Source organism: Falco biarmicus, chromosome 5, assembly GCF_023638135.1.
Source record: "Falco biarmicus isolate bFalBia1 chromosome 5, bFalBia1.pri, whole genome shotgun sequence".
NCBI lineage: Eukaryota > Metazoa > Chordata > Aves > Falconiformes > Falconidae > Falco > Falco biarmicus.
In genome coordinates, this window is record NC_079292.1 from 16,680,528 (window position 1) to 16,699,834 (window position 19,307).

At 40.0% G+C, this 19,307-nt stretch overlaps 1 protein-coding gene across 2 annotated transcripts in view; it reads left to right on the plus strand.

The window, feature by feature from the left end:
* The window catches only part of RELN (reelin), a 298,002-nt gene that overhangs the window by 155,364 nt on the left and 123,331 nt on the right, over positions 1-19,307 (plus strand). For both annotated transcript variants that reach the window (XM_056339923.1, XM_056339922.1), the window contains exons 9-10: positions 7,163-7,259; positions 10,429-10,669. In XM_056339923.1, the coding sequence (XP_056195898.1) occupies positions 7,163-7,259; positions 10,429-10,669 (338 nt within the window). The remainder of the gene's footprint in view (positions 1-7,162; positions 7,260-10,428; positions 10,670-19,307) is intronic.

Below are 19,307 nucleotides of genomic sequence, written 5' to 3' on the forward strand. Positions count from 1 at the left end.
GGGGTTTCCAGGAAAGCAAAAGCAGATAAAAATAGAAAAGCCCACCAGGAATTGAAAAAAAAAAAAGAAGCTTTTGCCAAACTAATTGTTATCTACCCACATATAAAGCTAAAGGCAGGCAATCATTTTTATAGCATTTCAGAAAAGAGAGATACCTCAGCTCAGGACTTGGCTTGAGAAAAAGTGTTTCCCAGATTTTCTTGGTGCCAGGGAATTTTACTGAAGCCGGCAAGGGAACGACCTTCAAATCTTTATGTTCAGGATGCCTCCTTTTACACAGCAGTTCTTGGGTGTTTTCTGCTGCCTTTCTAGAATGGATTGGCTGTAGGTATGTAACTAAAACATCATTTACCATCCTGCAGTATTTTCATACCCTTATCAGCACCTTATTGTGCTCATTTTCTTGATTATTGACCTTTGCAGCTGACCCAGGCTGCTAAACAGAGTTAAAATGTCTCTTTCTACTTACCAATACATATTAGCGTACTACTGAATTACTTTAAGTTTAAGATGGTGTAATTTAAATTTGTCCGCCTTCATTGAAAGGTCACCCTCTCAGCGAATGGCCACAAAATCTGACATTAAAGATTTAATGGCAATAATGCTGAAGCATAGAGTACAGGTACACCAGTAGAAAATGCTTACTCAGCACAGGATTTACAACTTGGTCAGACATTCAAGAACTACTGTAAGAGTATTTCTGGGGTGTTAATGATATTATTTCAGTAGCTGTAATTCCTGGGTGTCCATTACGTCCAGATCTTAACAAGTTAGCTCACTTTGCCTTCAGCAAGGTGCTCTATGCCATGTGAGTGCGCTGAAGTACGTGGTTAAATTTACAAGCATCATGTAATCATTTATTTGGCAACAGACACTTTACCCAAGCACATACCTGCTGGCTGTATCTCAGAAACAGATGCTATAAATAGCTGAGCATCTTTACATCAGAATAAATTGGGAACTGGCATAAGGGAAATACAGCTTTCAGCCTGGCTTGTTTTTCTCTCCTTAATGTTCTCAGCAAAGAAAGCAATATGAGTTGTGATCTGATCATGTTCATTAGAAGAGAAGAACATACTTGTGTGAGCGCAGGAAGCACATCATATCTCTGAATATAAATAGACTAAGAGGAAGTTGAGTCAGATAAGTATTTCCTCAGACTTTACTTCTCATCTAAAGGAAATTAGCTGCATTAATTCATAAAATATGTTTGCTGTTACGGGTAATCCTGGAAGGAGGTGGGTGGGAAGCGACCATGGGAGGTCACCTGCTCCAGTGCTCCCCCCATGCTCCAGGCAGAACCACCCTCTTGGCAAGGACAGCTCGCTCGGGGTCTGACCTCGGATTAATTTTTAGGACTTTGTTTCTGAAGTCCTTGTGATTAACTTTTATTAAATGTATTTACTAAGTCTTTTTTGCATCTTTTAGTTTTACAGTGGAGGCTTTTAGCATGCTTTTCAACGCTTTTATTTTGATTTAGATGTAAATACCAAGCATTTCCAAAATGGAACAACAGCCTAAAGCTGCCGGTGGAACAAAAGTTAGCTGCTCTCTGAAACCTGCAGAAAATAAATAGTTGCATTTGACTTTGCATTTCAAAATGCATCATTCTCACCAATGCTACGGTAGATCTGATTTTACCAAAGGCAAACACCACGGACATTTTTGTTTACTAGTGTCAGATACTATTCAGATTGTTTATCAAAACACATACAGAGATGAAGATAGTCAAAATCCTCTTCTCACAAGGGAGAAAAAGCAGCCAGCAGTAAAAATATTTCATTCTTTCCATGAAAAAGGTAGACTATGATTAAAAAATAGAATACAGTTCTTACAGTTTTTAATTTGAAGATTTTTTTACACTTAAAGTATTTGTTTATACTGTGAAATTGTTCTATAAACAACATTTCTTTAAAAATAGTCAAAAATCAAAGATGCATCATAATTAAAAATCACACTTGTAGTTAAAGTTGTGGCTTCAAAGAAAAACTAAAATGCTCTTGCAGCCTTCTCTTGAGGAAGTTTTCAGATGCAGAATGGGATGAACAGTGAGTTGCATGCTTTGGTACCAGTGCTTTTGTTACATCCAGCACAAAATATTCCATCTTTTAACATGGTTAAAATCATCTATTTCGTGATCAGAAACCCATATAAACATGCACCTACAAAAAAATGAGGATCCATGGAGAATTCATTGTACCAAACTGTACGGTTCATTAATTTGGAAAAAACTGTTAGCAAGCCAGCCAAATCTGACCACTAGTAATTTATACTAATCAGTTTGTCCTAATTCAAGTGGCATCAGAAAATCATAATTCTTAGCAAACACTAATCATTATTCAACACATCAACAAAATGAGCAAAAGTAATCTTCTAGCATTAGGTAAACATGATTCTTTTCAGCTGCCTTTTGTTTTTCAGGCTGCAGACAGGACACAATTCAAACCATTCTACAAATTTTTGTGTGAATTTTTCTTGTCATGTTCCACATTAAACTCATTCTCCTTAAAGCCAGCATTAGATATCTCATCTGCTTATCCACAGAAGCACTCACAGGAGCTATCAAGAGGTTGTCAAGAGGCAGAGGACGTCACAGTCTATAAGAAGCAAAATATTGCTTCCCTTGCAGATGGCACCCAGTTTATCTCAGCAAAACACCAGCTTCTAATCAATGTTGTTAAGAAATCTTAGGGACCAACAGCCATGTGACTCGGGTTTCTGTAAATCTGACACAGTTGGAGGCAAAGCCATACTGAGAATTAAATTTGCCTGCCATTGTGTTAGCCTCGATACAAATAACTGAGTACCTGGATACAAATACCTGTTATGAAGTGCCTTCATAACATCTCTCCTGAAATACTGTGCTCTTAGTATGTCTACCTACATGATACTTTAAAAAATAAGGTATGTAAAATATTCACTAGTACTTTAGACGACACTGAAGGAATCCAAAATCAGCTTAACAAGACTCAGGGAAAAAAAGTCAGAAAACTCATGATGATCTCAACTAGACATACTGCAGGTGGTCAGTGCTAGTCAGGTCCTGGCTATGGGTTACCAATCCTCTGAAACCAGCAGCAAAGCTATTGAGAAGCCTACTTCTGTTTCCCTTTTCTATTCTTTCCTGGTTAGCTTAGGTAGAATCAACGAAGTGACGGTCAGGAGCTGTTTAGCATTTCCATGTTCTCCCAGTCAAAACCTTGCCCTTTTAGCACTGGTGTCTGGATTCAACTTCAAGCAAATTTTATTTTATTGAAATGTGGCTTGGGGCAAAATCCAAGTATGTAAAGCACAAGGCAAATAAATGTTTCAGAATATTCAGTATACGAAAATAGCTGGGGTTTATAACAGAAAGTGCTCACCATTTTTGATAACAGAAAAAATTGTTGTCTGAGCTTCAAATGTATCATTTAAAATTAAATCCATGAAGGTTGTCTCTGCTTTAGCTTTTTTCCAGAAGTTTTAGAAGTCTGTGAATTTCAGCTAGAAGCCTGTCAAAAATAGTAAAGTAACTCCAAAGGAGAAAAATACTTTGTTCCTGAAACCCAAGGACAAGCTTGCCTATACATACATAAAGAAAAACTCCAGCTAATATTGGTTGGGGGGTGGTTTGGTCATGTGCCAGATAATTACACATGCAAGCTCTTAATATTGAAGGTATAATCCTAACTCTTAGATTTTGCTAGCAATTACCTCACCAAGGCATCAGGTTTGCTGTGACATACTCAGCTTAAGAAAGAAACTGCTTTTTTCTCTAACGCAGTAACTTCATAATGTAGCCTTCTTTATGGTAATCATTGTGAGTGTTTTATTACCTGCATTTCACGGCTAATTCAAAACCTGGGCATTCCTGATTTAAAACAAGCCTATTCTAATCTTATTCAAAAGGTTTTATATACAACTTTTTCTTTGGAGGACGGAAGGGTATGAAGATTTACAGTGTGACACCCTGCCCCTGCTTCTCTGCTTGGAGCTGACAAATTGTTTATTGCCATCTCTGGACGAGGTGTGAAGGACACCTCCCTTCCCCGGCTGAATTTGCCCTCAGCTCCTGCTGTGTTACTACTTGAATTTTGATCTTCTATTTGTTCACAAAGTCAGAGTATAGCTCTGCTGGTCTAGGTAGTAGCAAACATCCAAACTGCAGATTTCTTTTTTAAATAATCCTAGTTTAGGATTACTGAAATAATAGTAATATGGAGTAATAGTATTAAGTAATAATGTTGAAAATTATATTGAAAGCCAGTGGCTTGCAAGACTGTCTCAGTAAAACCTGTCCTGGAGTGCAGTTGTATGTTCGTCTTCCACCCTTCTCTTGGGAAGAAATTCTTAGTGTAAACTGGGACGAATATTGGTTATATATATTATATATATTGGCAATATTGGCAATATCTGGCAATATATATATTGGCAAGATATATATATATCAGCAATAACTGGCAAGCACCAGATACATACATTTCTTATATATTTTAAAAAATGGTTCAAATGTCAAAGAATAATGCCTGAACCTTGGTGATGATTTTTTCAAATGTATTAATTTCATTCTTTTTTTTTTTCATTGTCAGCTTGAGTTTTGCAGAATTAGATACTTACATGAAAAACAATCTTGCTATTTTATGATTTTGAGTCAAGAACATAAATTGTTTAAACACTGATAAAAACACATTTGTCACCACAGCCAGTAACTGCTACTTACATTGACCTTGAGGACTTTCCCAAAGTAATTTTAATCTTAATACAACCTGCCCTGCTTATTAAAATAATAAGAATAAGCAACACTTGTCTCCCCTCTTTTCATGGTCTCCATTGCTCTCTTTCCAGTGGCACAAGTGAAATACCACACTTGCCTTGCAAAGCCCTTTTTCAGTGGCCCCATTTCTTTTAAGCAGTAACTTTGATCTTCATTGCATGGTTTGAGAGTGTTCAGATTTAACAGACAACATTTTTCGTATGGATTGTACTGACAGGGAACACTCATTTGATATCGTCTTTGCAGTATGGGCAGCAAATATGGCCTTCTCCCCTTTTTTAGCAGCTGATTTGGACTTGGCTTTGTTTAAGAGTGCTGTACCAAAAGTTGACTGTAACACTAACTGAAGCAGCATGTGTTATAAAGTGTATATTGCTGGTTATTTTTACTGTTTATGTTCCTTTAATTTTTGTCTAACAGAAAACTCAGTGTGTTGCTGGTTTGCCTCCCAGCCTCTGGCCAGCCAAAGTGGTTAAACTGGCCGAAGTTCACTGGTTTTTGAATTGAATTCCCCTGAAACAAAATGAACGAGCGTGATTAAGGGTTGGAACTCCTAAATGCCACAGAAGTAGGAGCCGGCAGCAGATGTCACTCAGTAAAGTAGACCATCTCAGCAGATGGGCAAATATGAAACGCAAAGGCTTTTCCTGACATCGTTGGGTTTTAATATGATAGAAATAAAATGCCTTGTCAGTAAAATATGAGACGGTTGCTTTGTAGTCATTCTGGGTACATGGTTGGTAATTCAAAGTCCTGCTGCCTTTGCAATATTAATTATTCTGTGCCTCGTTAAAGCAAGAATACGTTTCAGACCAGCTGAACGTACCACATGCAGCTGTGGTGGGTCTGAAGTGTCTGTTCCTCTGTTTACAATTTAACATTAGCAAAAGGTACAAGAAAGCAACTTTGTGGGTCATTTCCAGGATGCTAGTTGATGTATCAGGCAAAGTTATAGAGATGGGATTTCGTCCCATGTTTTGGGGCAGTTTTCCTCCTGCAGAGGTATGTGATGTGCATCTCGGAGTGGAAAAGCAGTTCTGTAGAGCTGAGAGCTGCAAATGAGAACTGCCTCGGGGGAGCTGGGGCTGCAAGCAGTGTACTTAATGACATATGTTCCCATTAAAATGTGTAAGCTGTTCTCTTGTACAAGTGGTTAACACCTTTTTAATCAGGCCATTTATTTCATTACAAAAATAAGTACCTCGAGTTGGAAAATTATAGTATTTGAGGGTCAGCAGTTTCCACATCTGGGTGTATACATGTACATTTATACATATATAAAAAGGTGTATATGCACAGCTTTCAGTGTGACTGAACATATGTGAAGCACACATAAACATAACATATGACTCGTAGCGCACGTGAGATGTACTCCTACTGCGAGCAAAGCTGATGCCATCAGAGGTGCTGTCTAATTGAGTGCTGCTTCTCTTAAATGTGGGAGATAGCTCGTGTCTGCTGCTTTCAATCTTACATTTCAGCATGCTTATGAAGTAGAAATTTTGACCTTTGGAGCACGGGTTAGGATTTGTCTGTTTCACTGGGTGTTGAATTTTCTGAGATGGATGAATTACCTGCTGTCTGAAGAAAAATAGTATTTTTAGTGTATTTAATTACCACTGAGGTTGTTTATCATGTCTTCTAGGTTGAATTTTTCATCCCTGTTTTTGTTGTTTTGACTGTCCCCTGTATCAATTGTTAAGCTCATCTTTTCTGACAACACCCAGAAGGCGCCCTTTTATAACTCAAAAGTAAATATATTACCCTACCTTGCAGGGGTGCCATAAGGCTTAATTAGTTCATTTTTGTAAAGTGTTCTGAGATTCCCAGATCAGCATCAAATGTTTATTATTAATTATAGGCTCTAGTGAGTATATTGGATGATTTCTTAATTTAATTCTCTTCAGGCATCCTTAAAATAACCGATTCTGTAACTTTAATTCCTAAAGTGCATTTGCTTGTGGCTCAAGTAATTCTGTATACATTTTCATATCACTATATTCATACTTCTGGAATTATTTTTTTTTCTATATAGTAATACAAAAACCAGGTTTTTTACTATGAGTTCTGCTATGTGGATTATTCTCTAATAAGAAGGTTTTGTTTAAACATTATATGGTGTTTTTTTTCCTGCAGTGAGGGGTGTTAAGTAATTTACTTTGCTTCCCCTGGGAAATTTGCGGAGATTACATGGCACTGGTGTGATTTATCATTTCTACTTTATTTCTGACTCATAAAGCATGCATTATTTTGTGTTTACCTTCAGCAACAGATCACAGGAAATTTCGTCATCTATCAAAGTGCTTTAAAATTGGGAAAAGTGATGTGACAAAGGCATGGTCAGCAACTGTATCATTTATTGCTTCGTTGTGCCATAATGCTTCTCGTTTTATTGGGGTTTTTTTCCAGGATCGGGTTCATGTCGCTTTAGTTACTCAGATCCCAGCATCACCGTGTCCTACAGTAAGAACAGTTCTGCAGATTGGACTCAGCTGGAGAAAATTAGGTTTGTTACAGCTTTTTAATCATGTTCATGCATTCTGGCTGAGCAGGTGGTGTCTAAACCTGGCTGGTTTAAAACCTTTTTAATTGTTAACCTTTCAGTTCTTACTTGTTCATACATGTTAAAAGATAAGAGATGAAATTATGGTCACTAAAGCTAACTGCAGAACTGCCACTGGGTTTGGTAAATCACAGTTTCATTCATTGATCATGTGGGGAGGTAAGGAAGAGAATGACTTCAGAGTTAAAATGCAATTCTTAATAACGAGCAGGTTCAGGTACCTGAAAAAGCCAAACTCTTGATGACTTGCACCTAAGCACTGCTTTTAATGTCAGCAAGAGCCATAATTTATAGTGCTACAAGTTTCTACTTTGGAAGGATAAGACTTTCAATAAAAATAGTTTATAGTTTTATATGAACACTTGGCTCCTAACACTCTCATAATAACAAGGTTATGGTGAATTATGCCTTGTTCTTAAACAAACTGGTTTACATGAAAGCACAAAGGATTACAAATGGGGATTTTTGAAGTATTTTTATAGAATCATAGAATCATTAAGTTGGAATTAAGTTTAAGTCCAACCGTTAACCCAGGACTGCCAAGTCCACCACTAAACCACATCCCTAAGCATGGCATCTATGCATTTTTTAAGCACTTCAAGGGATAGTGACACAACCACGTCCCTGGGCAGCCTGTTCCAGTGCTTGACCACCCTTTCAGTGAAGAAATTTTTCCTAATAACAAATATAAGACTGAGGCAAAGAAAGCATTAAGTACCTCAGCCTTTTCCTCATCCTTTGTGGTAGTGTTCTCCCCTGCATCCAATAAAGCCCTCCTTTTGTTTCTAATGTATTTGTAAAAACATTTTCTGTTGTCTTTTACAGCAGCAGCCAGCCTGAGTTCTAGGTGGGCTTTCACCTCTCTAATCTTTGCCCTGCATAAACCTCGTGACATCCTTATAGTCCTTCACAGTTGATACTGCAATATGCAATAAGCACAGTGTCAGAGTTGGATTTTTCTAAGAGAGCAGAACCAATATTTTATGAAAATGCTGTTCTGGTATAAATTCCTTGTAGCGTCTCAGTCCACCTTCCTGCATTACCTTAGTGTCTGTGCCACACAGGCAATTTGATTGAGCCTGTTTTCAGCCCTCCGAGACAATTTCCAGAGCAAAAGGCTACTTAAATTCTAATGAGTAAGCAAAACTATAGCTGCAAGGCTGTGGGTTTCAGTATCTCATCCACCTGGGGATACATCCTTGGGGGAGTGGGATTACAATTTCATCGACAAAAGCACAAATTATGAAAAATGTTAGTAAATCTAATGATGCTAATTCTGATCTCAGAAAAATATAAAGCAAGAGTAACTTTACTGCAGCCCCTGGGGTTGCCCCAGAGTAACCACGCAATACCTTTTCCCACATTGATGCAAAATTATGGACCTCGTCCATAACATCAATTTAGTCACCCTCATAGCTCTGCAAGCCAGGAAACTCAAAAGTTCTGATAGTGCAAACACAAGCCCTTGAAACCCAATTTTTTAAAAATTAATGGGTATGCAGCTTGATCTCTGTTGCTTTAACTTTGACTGCTGGATCTAGCAGTAGAAAATAGGTCAATAGAGCAATGTCGTGCAAAGTGGAGAAGATGAATTATGAAAGGATGCTCGTTTCTCCTGTGGTCCGTATGAATGGCAGCATTTATTTGAATGTGCTTCAGTGGCTTTCACTGTACTACGTGTAGTTCCAAGCTGTAGGGAACAGTAGGAGAACTGGGGAGAAGTGGGGCAGTAGGGCAGCTGTGAAGGGAAGGTGTTGTGTTGTGTTGTGTTGTGTTTTGCTTGTGTTGTGTTGTGTTGTGTTGTGTTGTGTTGTGTTGGTGGGATTTTGGCTGTGGACTCCCGGGAGAGAAGGGAATGATGTCTCAGGAAGGCGGGCACTGCGTGGGCTCAGGGAGAAGTGAGGACAGTGTCTCAGAGCAGTGTTGCGGTGGAGGGTGACAGACATAACAATTAGCAAGTGCAGGGTGATTTCTGGGGGCAGATTCTGGGTGTGAATACGGGACAAATACGATTGCTTTTCGATATTTCACTACACTCTAATGTTTTGCTTTACGAAGAGAAGTTCATCTATTCTCTGCTACATAAGCAAGCTATCGGTGCCTTTTTTCACTGAACGCTCTGGATTGTCTCTGACAAAATGTTCACCCACCAAAGCATCGCTACCCAGGCAGAGGCAAGGCTGAGTAACTGACATCTTGCAAACCCCAGTTTTGTAACTCCCTGCAGCCTGAGGTCTGTCTGTAGCTAATTCCTTGCTGGGTAATTAATAAAACAAAAATGATAATTCTCAGCATCCCTTCCTTGCACACCAACTTCAATCCTTTCATTGCCATTAGCAATGTGAAGACATTCACTTGTGGTGAACCTCAGTCCTTTCACAGCTCAGAGGACAGCTCTGCAAAACAGAGCTCAAGGTCCTGACCCTTGCCTTATATTAATACTCCAGGTCTGCCTCTCCTCCCCACATTTCCCATTTTCAGCAGCAAGAGAGAGGACAAAGGGGTTGTTTCCTCTGTATTGCTCTTCAAGCAGAACACGGAAGGAAAGGCAACCTGGCCCTCCCCGTCCACCGAATTATCCTGACAGCAGGGGTGTGGGATTGGAAAGACACACTTGTCAGAGAAAATTCCCAGGTTTTCCCTCCAGGCACTCTGCTCCATCCAAATCTATGAGGGACTGAGGGACCAGAAGTTAGGAGTTTTGTTTGGTGAAAGCTCATGCAAAAATCCCATTTTGGGACACCTGGTTTTGCAAAGTGCTTCCTTAAATTTCTGCAAAATCCCTGATAATGCCCAGTCACCTAGGAACTGGGACCAGCATCGAGTTTGCCCCACTCTTTCCTCCTGCTCTCCAAACATCTGCACCAATCTGTTATTTAGTGCCTTAGCTTGCACTTTCTTCAAAGCAAGGCTGGCTGTTCAGGCTGTACGTGCACCGCCTGGCACGATGGAACTCTGCCTTGGGACAGGTATTTTCTTCCCCATAGAAGATTTATCAGTATACAAGGGACATCAGCACAACTGCGTCACACCTAGTAAATGCGTCAAATGGGGGAAAAGTGTTGCTGGCTATGGGTTAAACTTGCTCTAATTCCATATCATTGTTTTTCAGTGCCCCTTCCAATGTCAGCACAATCATCCACATCTTGTACCTTCCTGAAGATGCTAAGGGGGAGAACATCCATTTTCAGTGGAAACAGGATTATGTTCATGCTGGTGATGTGTATGAAGCCTGTTGGGCATTGGACAACATCCTGATCATTAATGCTGCTCACAGAAAAGTTGTGTTAGAAGATAATCTTGATCCTGTGGATACTGGCAACTGGCTTTTCTTTCCTGGGGCCACAGTTAAGGTTAGTCTGATTTCCTATGGCTTAATGTTTTTATTACTCTTGTATGTAGAAGAAGACAGTAGCATCTAACCAAACTGTGAACACACAAAGGCATTTAGGCCACTCCATCTGCTTCTAGAATTGGTCTCTTTTTTTACTTTGTTTTTACCTTTTCTGTGTCCCATCTGGGCTTTATAGAACAATACAACTTCTCTGCCGTGACCAAAGCCAAATGAAGTTTATACTGTCATGTCAAAGATCATGTAACAGAAATTGGGAAACAGCTTCCTTTTAGCAAAACAGTGCAATATTTTTGAAACAAATTCAAGTCTCTCCGCTGGGTATTTTGAAATCTACATGCTTATTTATTTTGGTGGTGTTTGACTACCACTACGCTTCATCACAAACCATCACAAAAAATATGGTTTCCTACTTTTTCTGACTGTAAATACCACATCTCTGTTGCAGCATGCATTCAAGTAGTGGCTGTTTCTTAAAAGTCTCTTTTTCAGTAAGATCTTGTTTTGATACATGAGATCAAACTGTACAACCTTGTGAAAAACTCTAAGGACCCCTACGAGATTTCTGTGCACAGTTCCTTCAAATGCAGCATTGTTCAACGCCTGGAAATCAGTTGGATTCTTGCTTTCTATGTTTCCAAGCAGCCAGAAGTTGAAGAGCAGATGACTTTCTGTTTTCATCTTATTTTTCATTCACAAAAAAAGGCAGTTTTGATGTTGGGGTTCATTTATGATGCTGGTAGTGGTTTTGGCAGGTGCATAGGAAACAGATGTCGAATACTGAGGGCAGTAGAGGTTGGCTATGGCCTCATCCTTTTCCCACAGAACCTGATATGAATGGCCTCAGATTAATCTTTTTAGAAATAAATACTTCCACTAAGCTACTGACAGTACCTGCATATTAACTTTTTTTTTTTACTTCAGTAAGACCATTTAAACTACAATGATAACATTTTAAATTGAGATTTTAGAATCAAACAATATCCTGTATACTTAATGAAGTAACTTTCTGTGATCAGTTTGCTTTTGTTTTCTTGTCAGTCTTATCTCTAGATTTTAAAATCCAGCCCAGGCATGTGAAGGTGTGAAAGCAACGCAAGGATTAAGGTGCCATAGGCACAGTTACTTCTCAGCCAGCCAAGCCTAAACACTGCTTGCTCCTTCTGAAACATGTATAAACAACATTTAAACTTTAGCAAGTAAACCTCTGTTGTTGTTGATTTCTTGGGGTTTTGTTTAGTTAAACTCAGCCAGTTTGTGTCAGTACACAACTATGGTTACATGAAAGACGAGGGACCTAAACTCAGAGATCACTTAGTGCTTCTAGACAGAAATCCTGTTCAAGATCAAAACTTACATGAGACATAAGTAAGGATTCACCAACCTTCCATTCCTCCAAGGTCATCTTCTGTTTTAGGGACAAACGAAATTTGCAAGTGTCTGTTCCCAGCTACACATTTGACTATGTGTAGCCACTTACACCAGGTTAAGGCAATGTGTAAGACTGTGGTACAGCCACACTGGATTAAGGCTGTGTGTGTGTGATGCAGGGCTTTTATTCTTCATGGGACTCTGTAGTTATTTCAAACATTTTTAGTGTATCTAGATTGCAACCAGAGCACTCCTGTAGTCAAATTTCATTTTTAAGGTTTTTTGCTCCAGTTTTCCTCAGATTTTCAGGAACAATCTTGCCAAACATAATTTGAACAGATTTTGCAATGTGAACATGTCATGTTAAAACTATAAATTGGGTCAAGATTTACATCAGATTCAGCATAGACTCCGTTGTAGCATTATAACACCAAGCACATATTTTTTTTTGACAATTTTTCTGCTTTTCAGGTTTGGAATGTTATATAAAACTTTACAAAAACTTTTAATATTTTCTTTAAAACATTTAACATAGCTCTAATCTCGGTTCATCACACACTATTCTGTATAAATAGAAAGGTAAGAGTCTTTGTACAATGTGCTAATGACATTCCATCACATTTTAAATGGAACTACACCAGTCACCTCTGTTTCAAGCAGCATTTCACAGCAGACAGGTAACTTGTCCAGCATAATGGCAGAACGATGGCAGCAACGACTGGTACATATTCACAGGATTCCCAATATTGTTATTGCCAGTATTGTTAATGCTCTCAGGCTGAAAGGGTTCAGAGAGACTGGGGGAAGCTTTTAGGAGATTTCTCTACCATAGCCAAAGGCACCAGCCTACAGAATAGTGTTGGAGAAACCCTGACATTGCTACAGGGATAGCTAATTCTAGTTCTCTTTTTCCTACAAGTCCTTTTGCTTCCCAGACATCTTAAAACTTGCTAAATAGTCCTGATGTTCAGAAAGCCTGCATATCCATTCTAAATTTTATTCTAAATTTTTACTTATATTTTTACTAAAGGATCAGCAAATGTCATTGTTATACTGTGCTATCTTTTGTAACTCTTACCTGTGTGCTTTTAAAGAAGTTCCCATACTCACAGTCTTATCACTATGCGAAACTCCATTTCAAGCTGATGAGACCTTATCTCTGCCATCCAAGCCTGTTTGTGCCATACAAGTTTCAAATCATATCCTCCTGTCCTCTGCCAATTAGTATTTTAGATCAACTGGCCTTAAAAATCTTTCTCAAAGTTTATGTTAACTTCTTCACTGGCTTCCTTCAATGCATTTCCTTATGAATTTCCTTGACCATGCCAACAAACAGTCACATTTCTGGATGTTACTTGATGTCGAACTCAGTTTTGATTAGTATTTACAAAATCGTAGGTCAACTCTTTTCCTAAATTGTGCCATAAAGATAAGTTGGACTGAGGGAATGAAACATTAAGAAAAGTAAAAACAAACAAGAAGAATGATCTTTTGAAATTTCTTCCACTTACTGGGGTTATTTTCTGTATTCATCCTTTGTTGCTCACCACCTTTCACCCCTTAAAATGGTTGATATTGCATATTTCTCAGATGGAAGTTTGGTGCCAGTCTGAGATAGCTCATCCAGCTGGTAGGCAGAACAGAAAGAAGAGGAAAAATACATACTTATTTCTGGTAGAAAAAAAGAGTAGAGACAGTCTTTCTCTAAGTGTTTACTTTTTGTCTAAGTGTTTACTTCTGGACTGCCCCAGCAGGCATTGCTCAGATGGTGGAACCTTCTCCTTGGAGGCTCTGTGAATAAGTAGTGAGTGAAGCAAACCAGGGTGTGAACATGAGCCCGTGGTCTTACCTTAGTTGTTATGACACCCCCCTGATTGGCTTTGGCTTGTGCAATCTCCTAGACATTATCTTCAAGGGATGTACCCTCATGGATGGGTCACGGAGTGTTTCCAGTAGGCAGCAAGGATGACGCCACTCTTCTAGGAGGAGAGAGTTTGCCTAGGTGGATGCAAACTCTGCTGTGTTATTTGCTGTCAAGGCCATAGGATGGTTCCTGGCTTAATCCTAGCATGTTAAAACAGCCCACCCCACCCATCCTTTCAGCCACCCCAAACCTTTTAAGATAATTTTCATTAAAAACAATTTGTTGTCCTAGGAGGTTACTCTGTTAGTAAAGATAGGCATTAAGATATGGTTTGCTGGTAATTCAGAATGAATGTTGCTGTCATTCACATAGATGTGGTTTGGCAAGTTCTTTTCCAGTAGTTGCTCAGGAGGTGGGGTTTAGAATTGCTTGTTATACCTGGTACGTGCTCTTGTTGGATGATTATCAAGTTGCAAAGTATATTCTTTTCTGTAGAAAGTTTACTTTGGTAGTACGTGAGATCTACTAAAATAAATAGCAAACATTACAAATCCGGGAGTTTTGCTAGTAAAGCTGCTCAGATTAATAGCTACTTAGATTAGTAATTTAAAAAGGCAGCTGAAATTAAGAAAAATCCTACCATGAAAACTACTGCTGCGTCCTGGGTTCGATGCTGTGATGGATTCAGTCACTGGAGTGGACAGTGCAAGCCTTAATGGTAATTACGCACGGATGCATTCATTCCAGTTTGGTGGATTTGGACAGTGTATTCTCAATAAGCACTTGTGCAAACTTGCCTGTGCCCAGCTTGGGAAGCGGTTTCTCCTCCTCTCCCAGTTTGCTTGAGCTTGGACCAGGAATTTCATTGCGTTCAGGAGCGGTTGCTGCTCATTTGAGAGCACATGGCTGGTTGCAGACGCAGCTGGAACTGGCTGCTGAGATAGGAAGCAAGCTGAGAGATAAGCCACTGAATTTGTGTATTTCGGTTCCAAAGACGACAGCAAAAGGCAAGAAAGATGCTGTTAGCAAGGCCAAGCAACCCTTAGGAGATTAATTGGATCCACTGGAACATATTTATCTGTGTTGGACTGTGTGGAAGGGTGTTGAACAGGATAAATTCCTGACTGCATTTCAGCATTTCCAGTGACAGCTCTGAGCATGGGCACGGCCCAGTAACTAACTGGACATGGTTAGGGTATTGCACTGGTGGTTGAGGCTGCTGAAAAGCATGAAGCAGTGTTGTGCTCTGAGAGCTATTAAAGGTCTCTGAACCTCAAGACTTCATACTAATTGGGGGAAAAGTAATGCTTCTGGGATCTCTGCTCCTATAGAACACAAAAGTGATTTCATCTTTCAGGGGACACTTCATGTATCTTGTAGATTTGACCAGGAATTATGGTGGCTTGGGGTACAACATGTGCCAGATTTTTAGTTTTCTCTGATTGCCCCTGTCCAAGATTGGATGTGCAAGCTTAAAACTGAGATTGAGAAGGGAGATGACCTCAGCAGTCTTATAGTTCATGTCTCTGCAGTATTTTGATTATGTAAAAATATCATTGAGGTCAAACCACCTGTCTCTGGAATTTTTCTACATCTGGGAAAAAGCAGTATAGATCGTTAGAGACACTAGAGCGGTGATGTATTTGGTCATGATGTGTTAACCCAGTGACATGTCTCACCTCTGAGAAGAACCAAGTTACAGAACTGCTGTCTCACAGTAGTTGCAGCCACTCTTCCCTTGGTGGCTGAAGGTTGCAGCCCACCTGGTCAGCTTTAGTGTGTTTGGTCTGCAGGGCTTGGCGACTACACCTGGGGTTGTGTGTGATGCTGATCACAAGCATGCAGCCTGGCACCGCATGGAATAGGGCAAGGGGGGAAGGTCTGTGCCATCCTCACTGAGCAAGCTGGGTTTAGGACCAGGGAACAGTACCTGATGCATGTTATTCACTACCATGGACATGACCAATAAATCCTGACAGTGTCCCAGCCCCAATATCCTGGTGCAGTAAGCCCCTTAAGTAACAGGTCATCAGCACTCAGCTCATTTTAATTTCCCAGAAATGCATGCCAGCTTAGCAGAAAGCTACATAAGAGGCCAGTGGGAGATCTGAACATTCACACTCAGAAAAATATGCTGAAAATGTGTCTGTAAAACTGGGTGACCTTTCACCACACACTGAGGGAGCAGGGCTACGCACATCCTAGATCTGCAAGTCCTTCCTGAACCTGTGTTGTTGTGTGTCACTGAGCAGAGGAGACATGCACGCAGGCCTAGGAGTTTGGCAAAAAGAAAGGCTGATTAAGCTATTCTGCCACCCCCAGTTCCAGAGCAGATTTCCAAATCTCTGAATACTCTGTTAATTAATAGGAATGGCACTGGGTAGTCTTCTTTCAAAACAAACAGCCTGATATTCCATATATATCTTTGTTGGGTTTAATTGTTTGTGCTGAGATGAACAAATTGTGTGGTTTTTTCCATTTTTTTTGTTTTTGTTTTAAATTCTTGTTCAAAAAGGGGTTGAGGTACCTGTTGTCTGAATCAGGTCAAATATATTTGTTTGCAGGAGGAAAGGTAGTGCTCTATTTACCAGTGTGAAAATGGCAGAAAATTGCTATGACTTTATGTTGGACAAAATTACACAGAGATGCTTTTGACAAGACTCTTTTATTTTTTGAATAAGATTTAGCAAGGCAGTATTTGGTCTGTGGGCCAAACCCAACCTCCTAGCCAGCTGCTTTGCCTCACAGGAGCCCTTATCCACCACATCTTCCTGGGAAGAGGTGAGCAGGCCTCCTGCTGTACCTCATCTGAGAGCCATTCCTGCTTCTCTGTGGGTGGAAAAGGGAGTGTGAGAGGGGAGGAGAGGTGGAGAAAGCAGAGCAGGGTGCACAAAAACCTGTCGACCAGCTCCCTTTTGTGAGTGTGGGCACTCTGAGCTGTGCCCATGAGGAGGCATCTGTATATCCATAGGGCTGGATCTAGCCCGTGTGTGGAATTGTTCTTGGGGGGTGGGGGTGCTGTTAATAATCACACTTTTAATTAAAATAATAACACTTAAATACAATGCCTAGGGGTTCATTGGAACTGATAGGTTGTTGACTGTGGTGTTGTGAGTTGTTCGGGCAGCGGAGAATCGCTGTTGGACAGCAATGCTGAACCTGCACCTTTCTCCATGCCAGTTCCCCATGGCTTGGAAGTGGGGGTGGGGGTGGCAGGGAGCCAGCATTAGCTCTGAGCTGGCATCAAAACACCAGGGGTCTTTCCTGCCTCCTAGAAGGAAAGAATTTGGTCTTTGCAGGTCACTGTGAGATGCACATTAATGAAAACAACATGAATTGACCCATTAGATGCCAAAGAGTAGAAATTACTTCGGTGGACTCTTTCTCACTTTTAATTTCACAGTGGTGTAAATACATATCATTACTTTCAGAAGAACAGATGAGGTTTCATCATGCTTACTGCAGAGTACTAGAAACATCAATAGTTCCCAATAACATAGAGGAATAGTTCAGTTCATGCCAGTTAAATGACTCATTAAGGAAATTGGTCATTGTCAGAATGACCAGTGTTGTACAAATATCATGAGATGTCCTAGAAAATTAAGAACCATACAAATCCGAATCACTCATAAACAAGCAAAGTGTTTAGAACACTAGCCTTTGAATAACAGTCTGTAGTCGGAAATGATGAGTGAAAACACACTTTATAAACAGTATGTTACTGTGTCATAGAACAAGTTTCATCCCGTTGTTTTGGAAAGGGAAGGTGCACTGTAGCCCTCCGTGCACCTGGCCTGCCTGTGCAGCCAAGGTTTTCATTCTGTAACTTGTATTAAATGATGTAAAAATGTAGCATGTGGGAAAGATTAAAGCCCTGGTTATTCATGGGAAAGTATTCTAATCACATTGTATTTTTTCATTTGGTTAAAGAAGGGACTTCAGGCCAGAAGTGTCAACAACCAAATCCACAGAATTTAGAATCTTCCCTAAATCCTGTTGTTGTATCTTTCCTGGCTAAGACATTGCATATGGAGTATGATTTTGTCAAGACTGAATCTATCCCTGTACCTGCTATCATGTCACAATCTTAAAATCTTTAAAACCTGTGTGACTCGTTCCCAGAAAGACATGATATCTAATTTATGGCTCCATTGACAATGCTGCTTTAATTAATTTTCTTCATCTTTTTTTCTTGTTCCTCTGCTTCCCATATCTCATCTGTTTGCATTGCCTAGATTTTAATTAAAAAAACCTCTCCTCTCTAAGGAGCAATCTGAAGTGGCAAAAATAATCACTTAAAATATTACAGTCATTAAAAAATTGGCTGCAGTCAAAGCCATGCATTTTCAATTTGCCGACAAACGATATTTTTGTTTCCTTTTAAAGTGCATTTTGTATTTGAATAGCATACGCCAGCCAGCCTGGCTATCAGAGATGCTCCTCCAGCTGGGTGGGCTGCATGACAACTTCTTAATGGGGGAAATTGATGGCCCTCTGCTCATGTAGAGGTGAAGGCATACTGGGCAGATTTCTTTCCATCTGCCATCAGCCCTTTGCAAGCTGGCACTGCCCAAATGCCCAACACATTCATTCCAATGCAAGAAATGTCGCCAAAAAATAAATTGTGAGGCCACAGCTGCCTGAAAGAATCATCGGGGCCATTAGGCCCTGGAGAGATAATATGAAGAGGAGCATCAGTGTTTGTCTCTGATAAAAACCTAGCTAAACGATGGTAAAGATGACTGTGGATACTTTAAAGGCACAGAGATGAACAACATTTTCGTGGGAGTGTGGGGGAGAACCTCGGGAAGATGATATGCAGCACCTCAGCCAAAAATCTGTTACACTGAGGAATTTCACACTAGTGTTTCCTGTTGATGGTTCTCCAAACAGCACAGTTGTATCATTTAGTTGCCCTCTCTTCTGCTCTCCAAGTAAAGAAATCCCATACTGTAAAGCCAAGAGGTATTTATTGATTCACAAGTTTGACTTGAACAACTGGGACAGAAGCTGGTTTGGATGGACTTCAGTGTTTCTGTTTACATTCCCAATCCTTATCTTTTGAGCTTCTAAAAATCTTTCGGGCTGTGTCCTTAATTGCAACTATGGCATAGGCAGATCTCATTGATGCTTGTGCTACTTCATATGGCAGGATGAACGGGAGACCTCCAGAGGTCCCTCCCAGCCAAGAGGTCACACTGAGGGTAGCAGATGTCTCCTTGCATGGTGCTCTCATACAAGTCTTTAAAAATAGGGAGATTGTTCATGCATGCTACATGATGTAGGTTCCAAGACCTTACTTGGGGCCCTTAAGTCATTTAGACATTGTGGAAAGCTGGTCAGCATTTATGAAAACATAAATCAGTAAAGTACCTTCTTTGCCAAATCTGATTTCCCTGCCTTT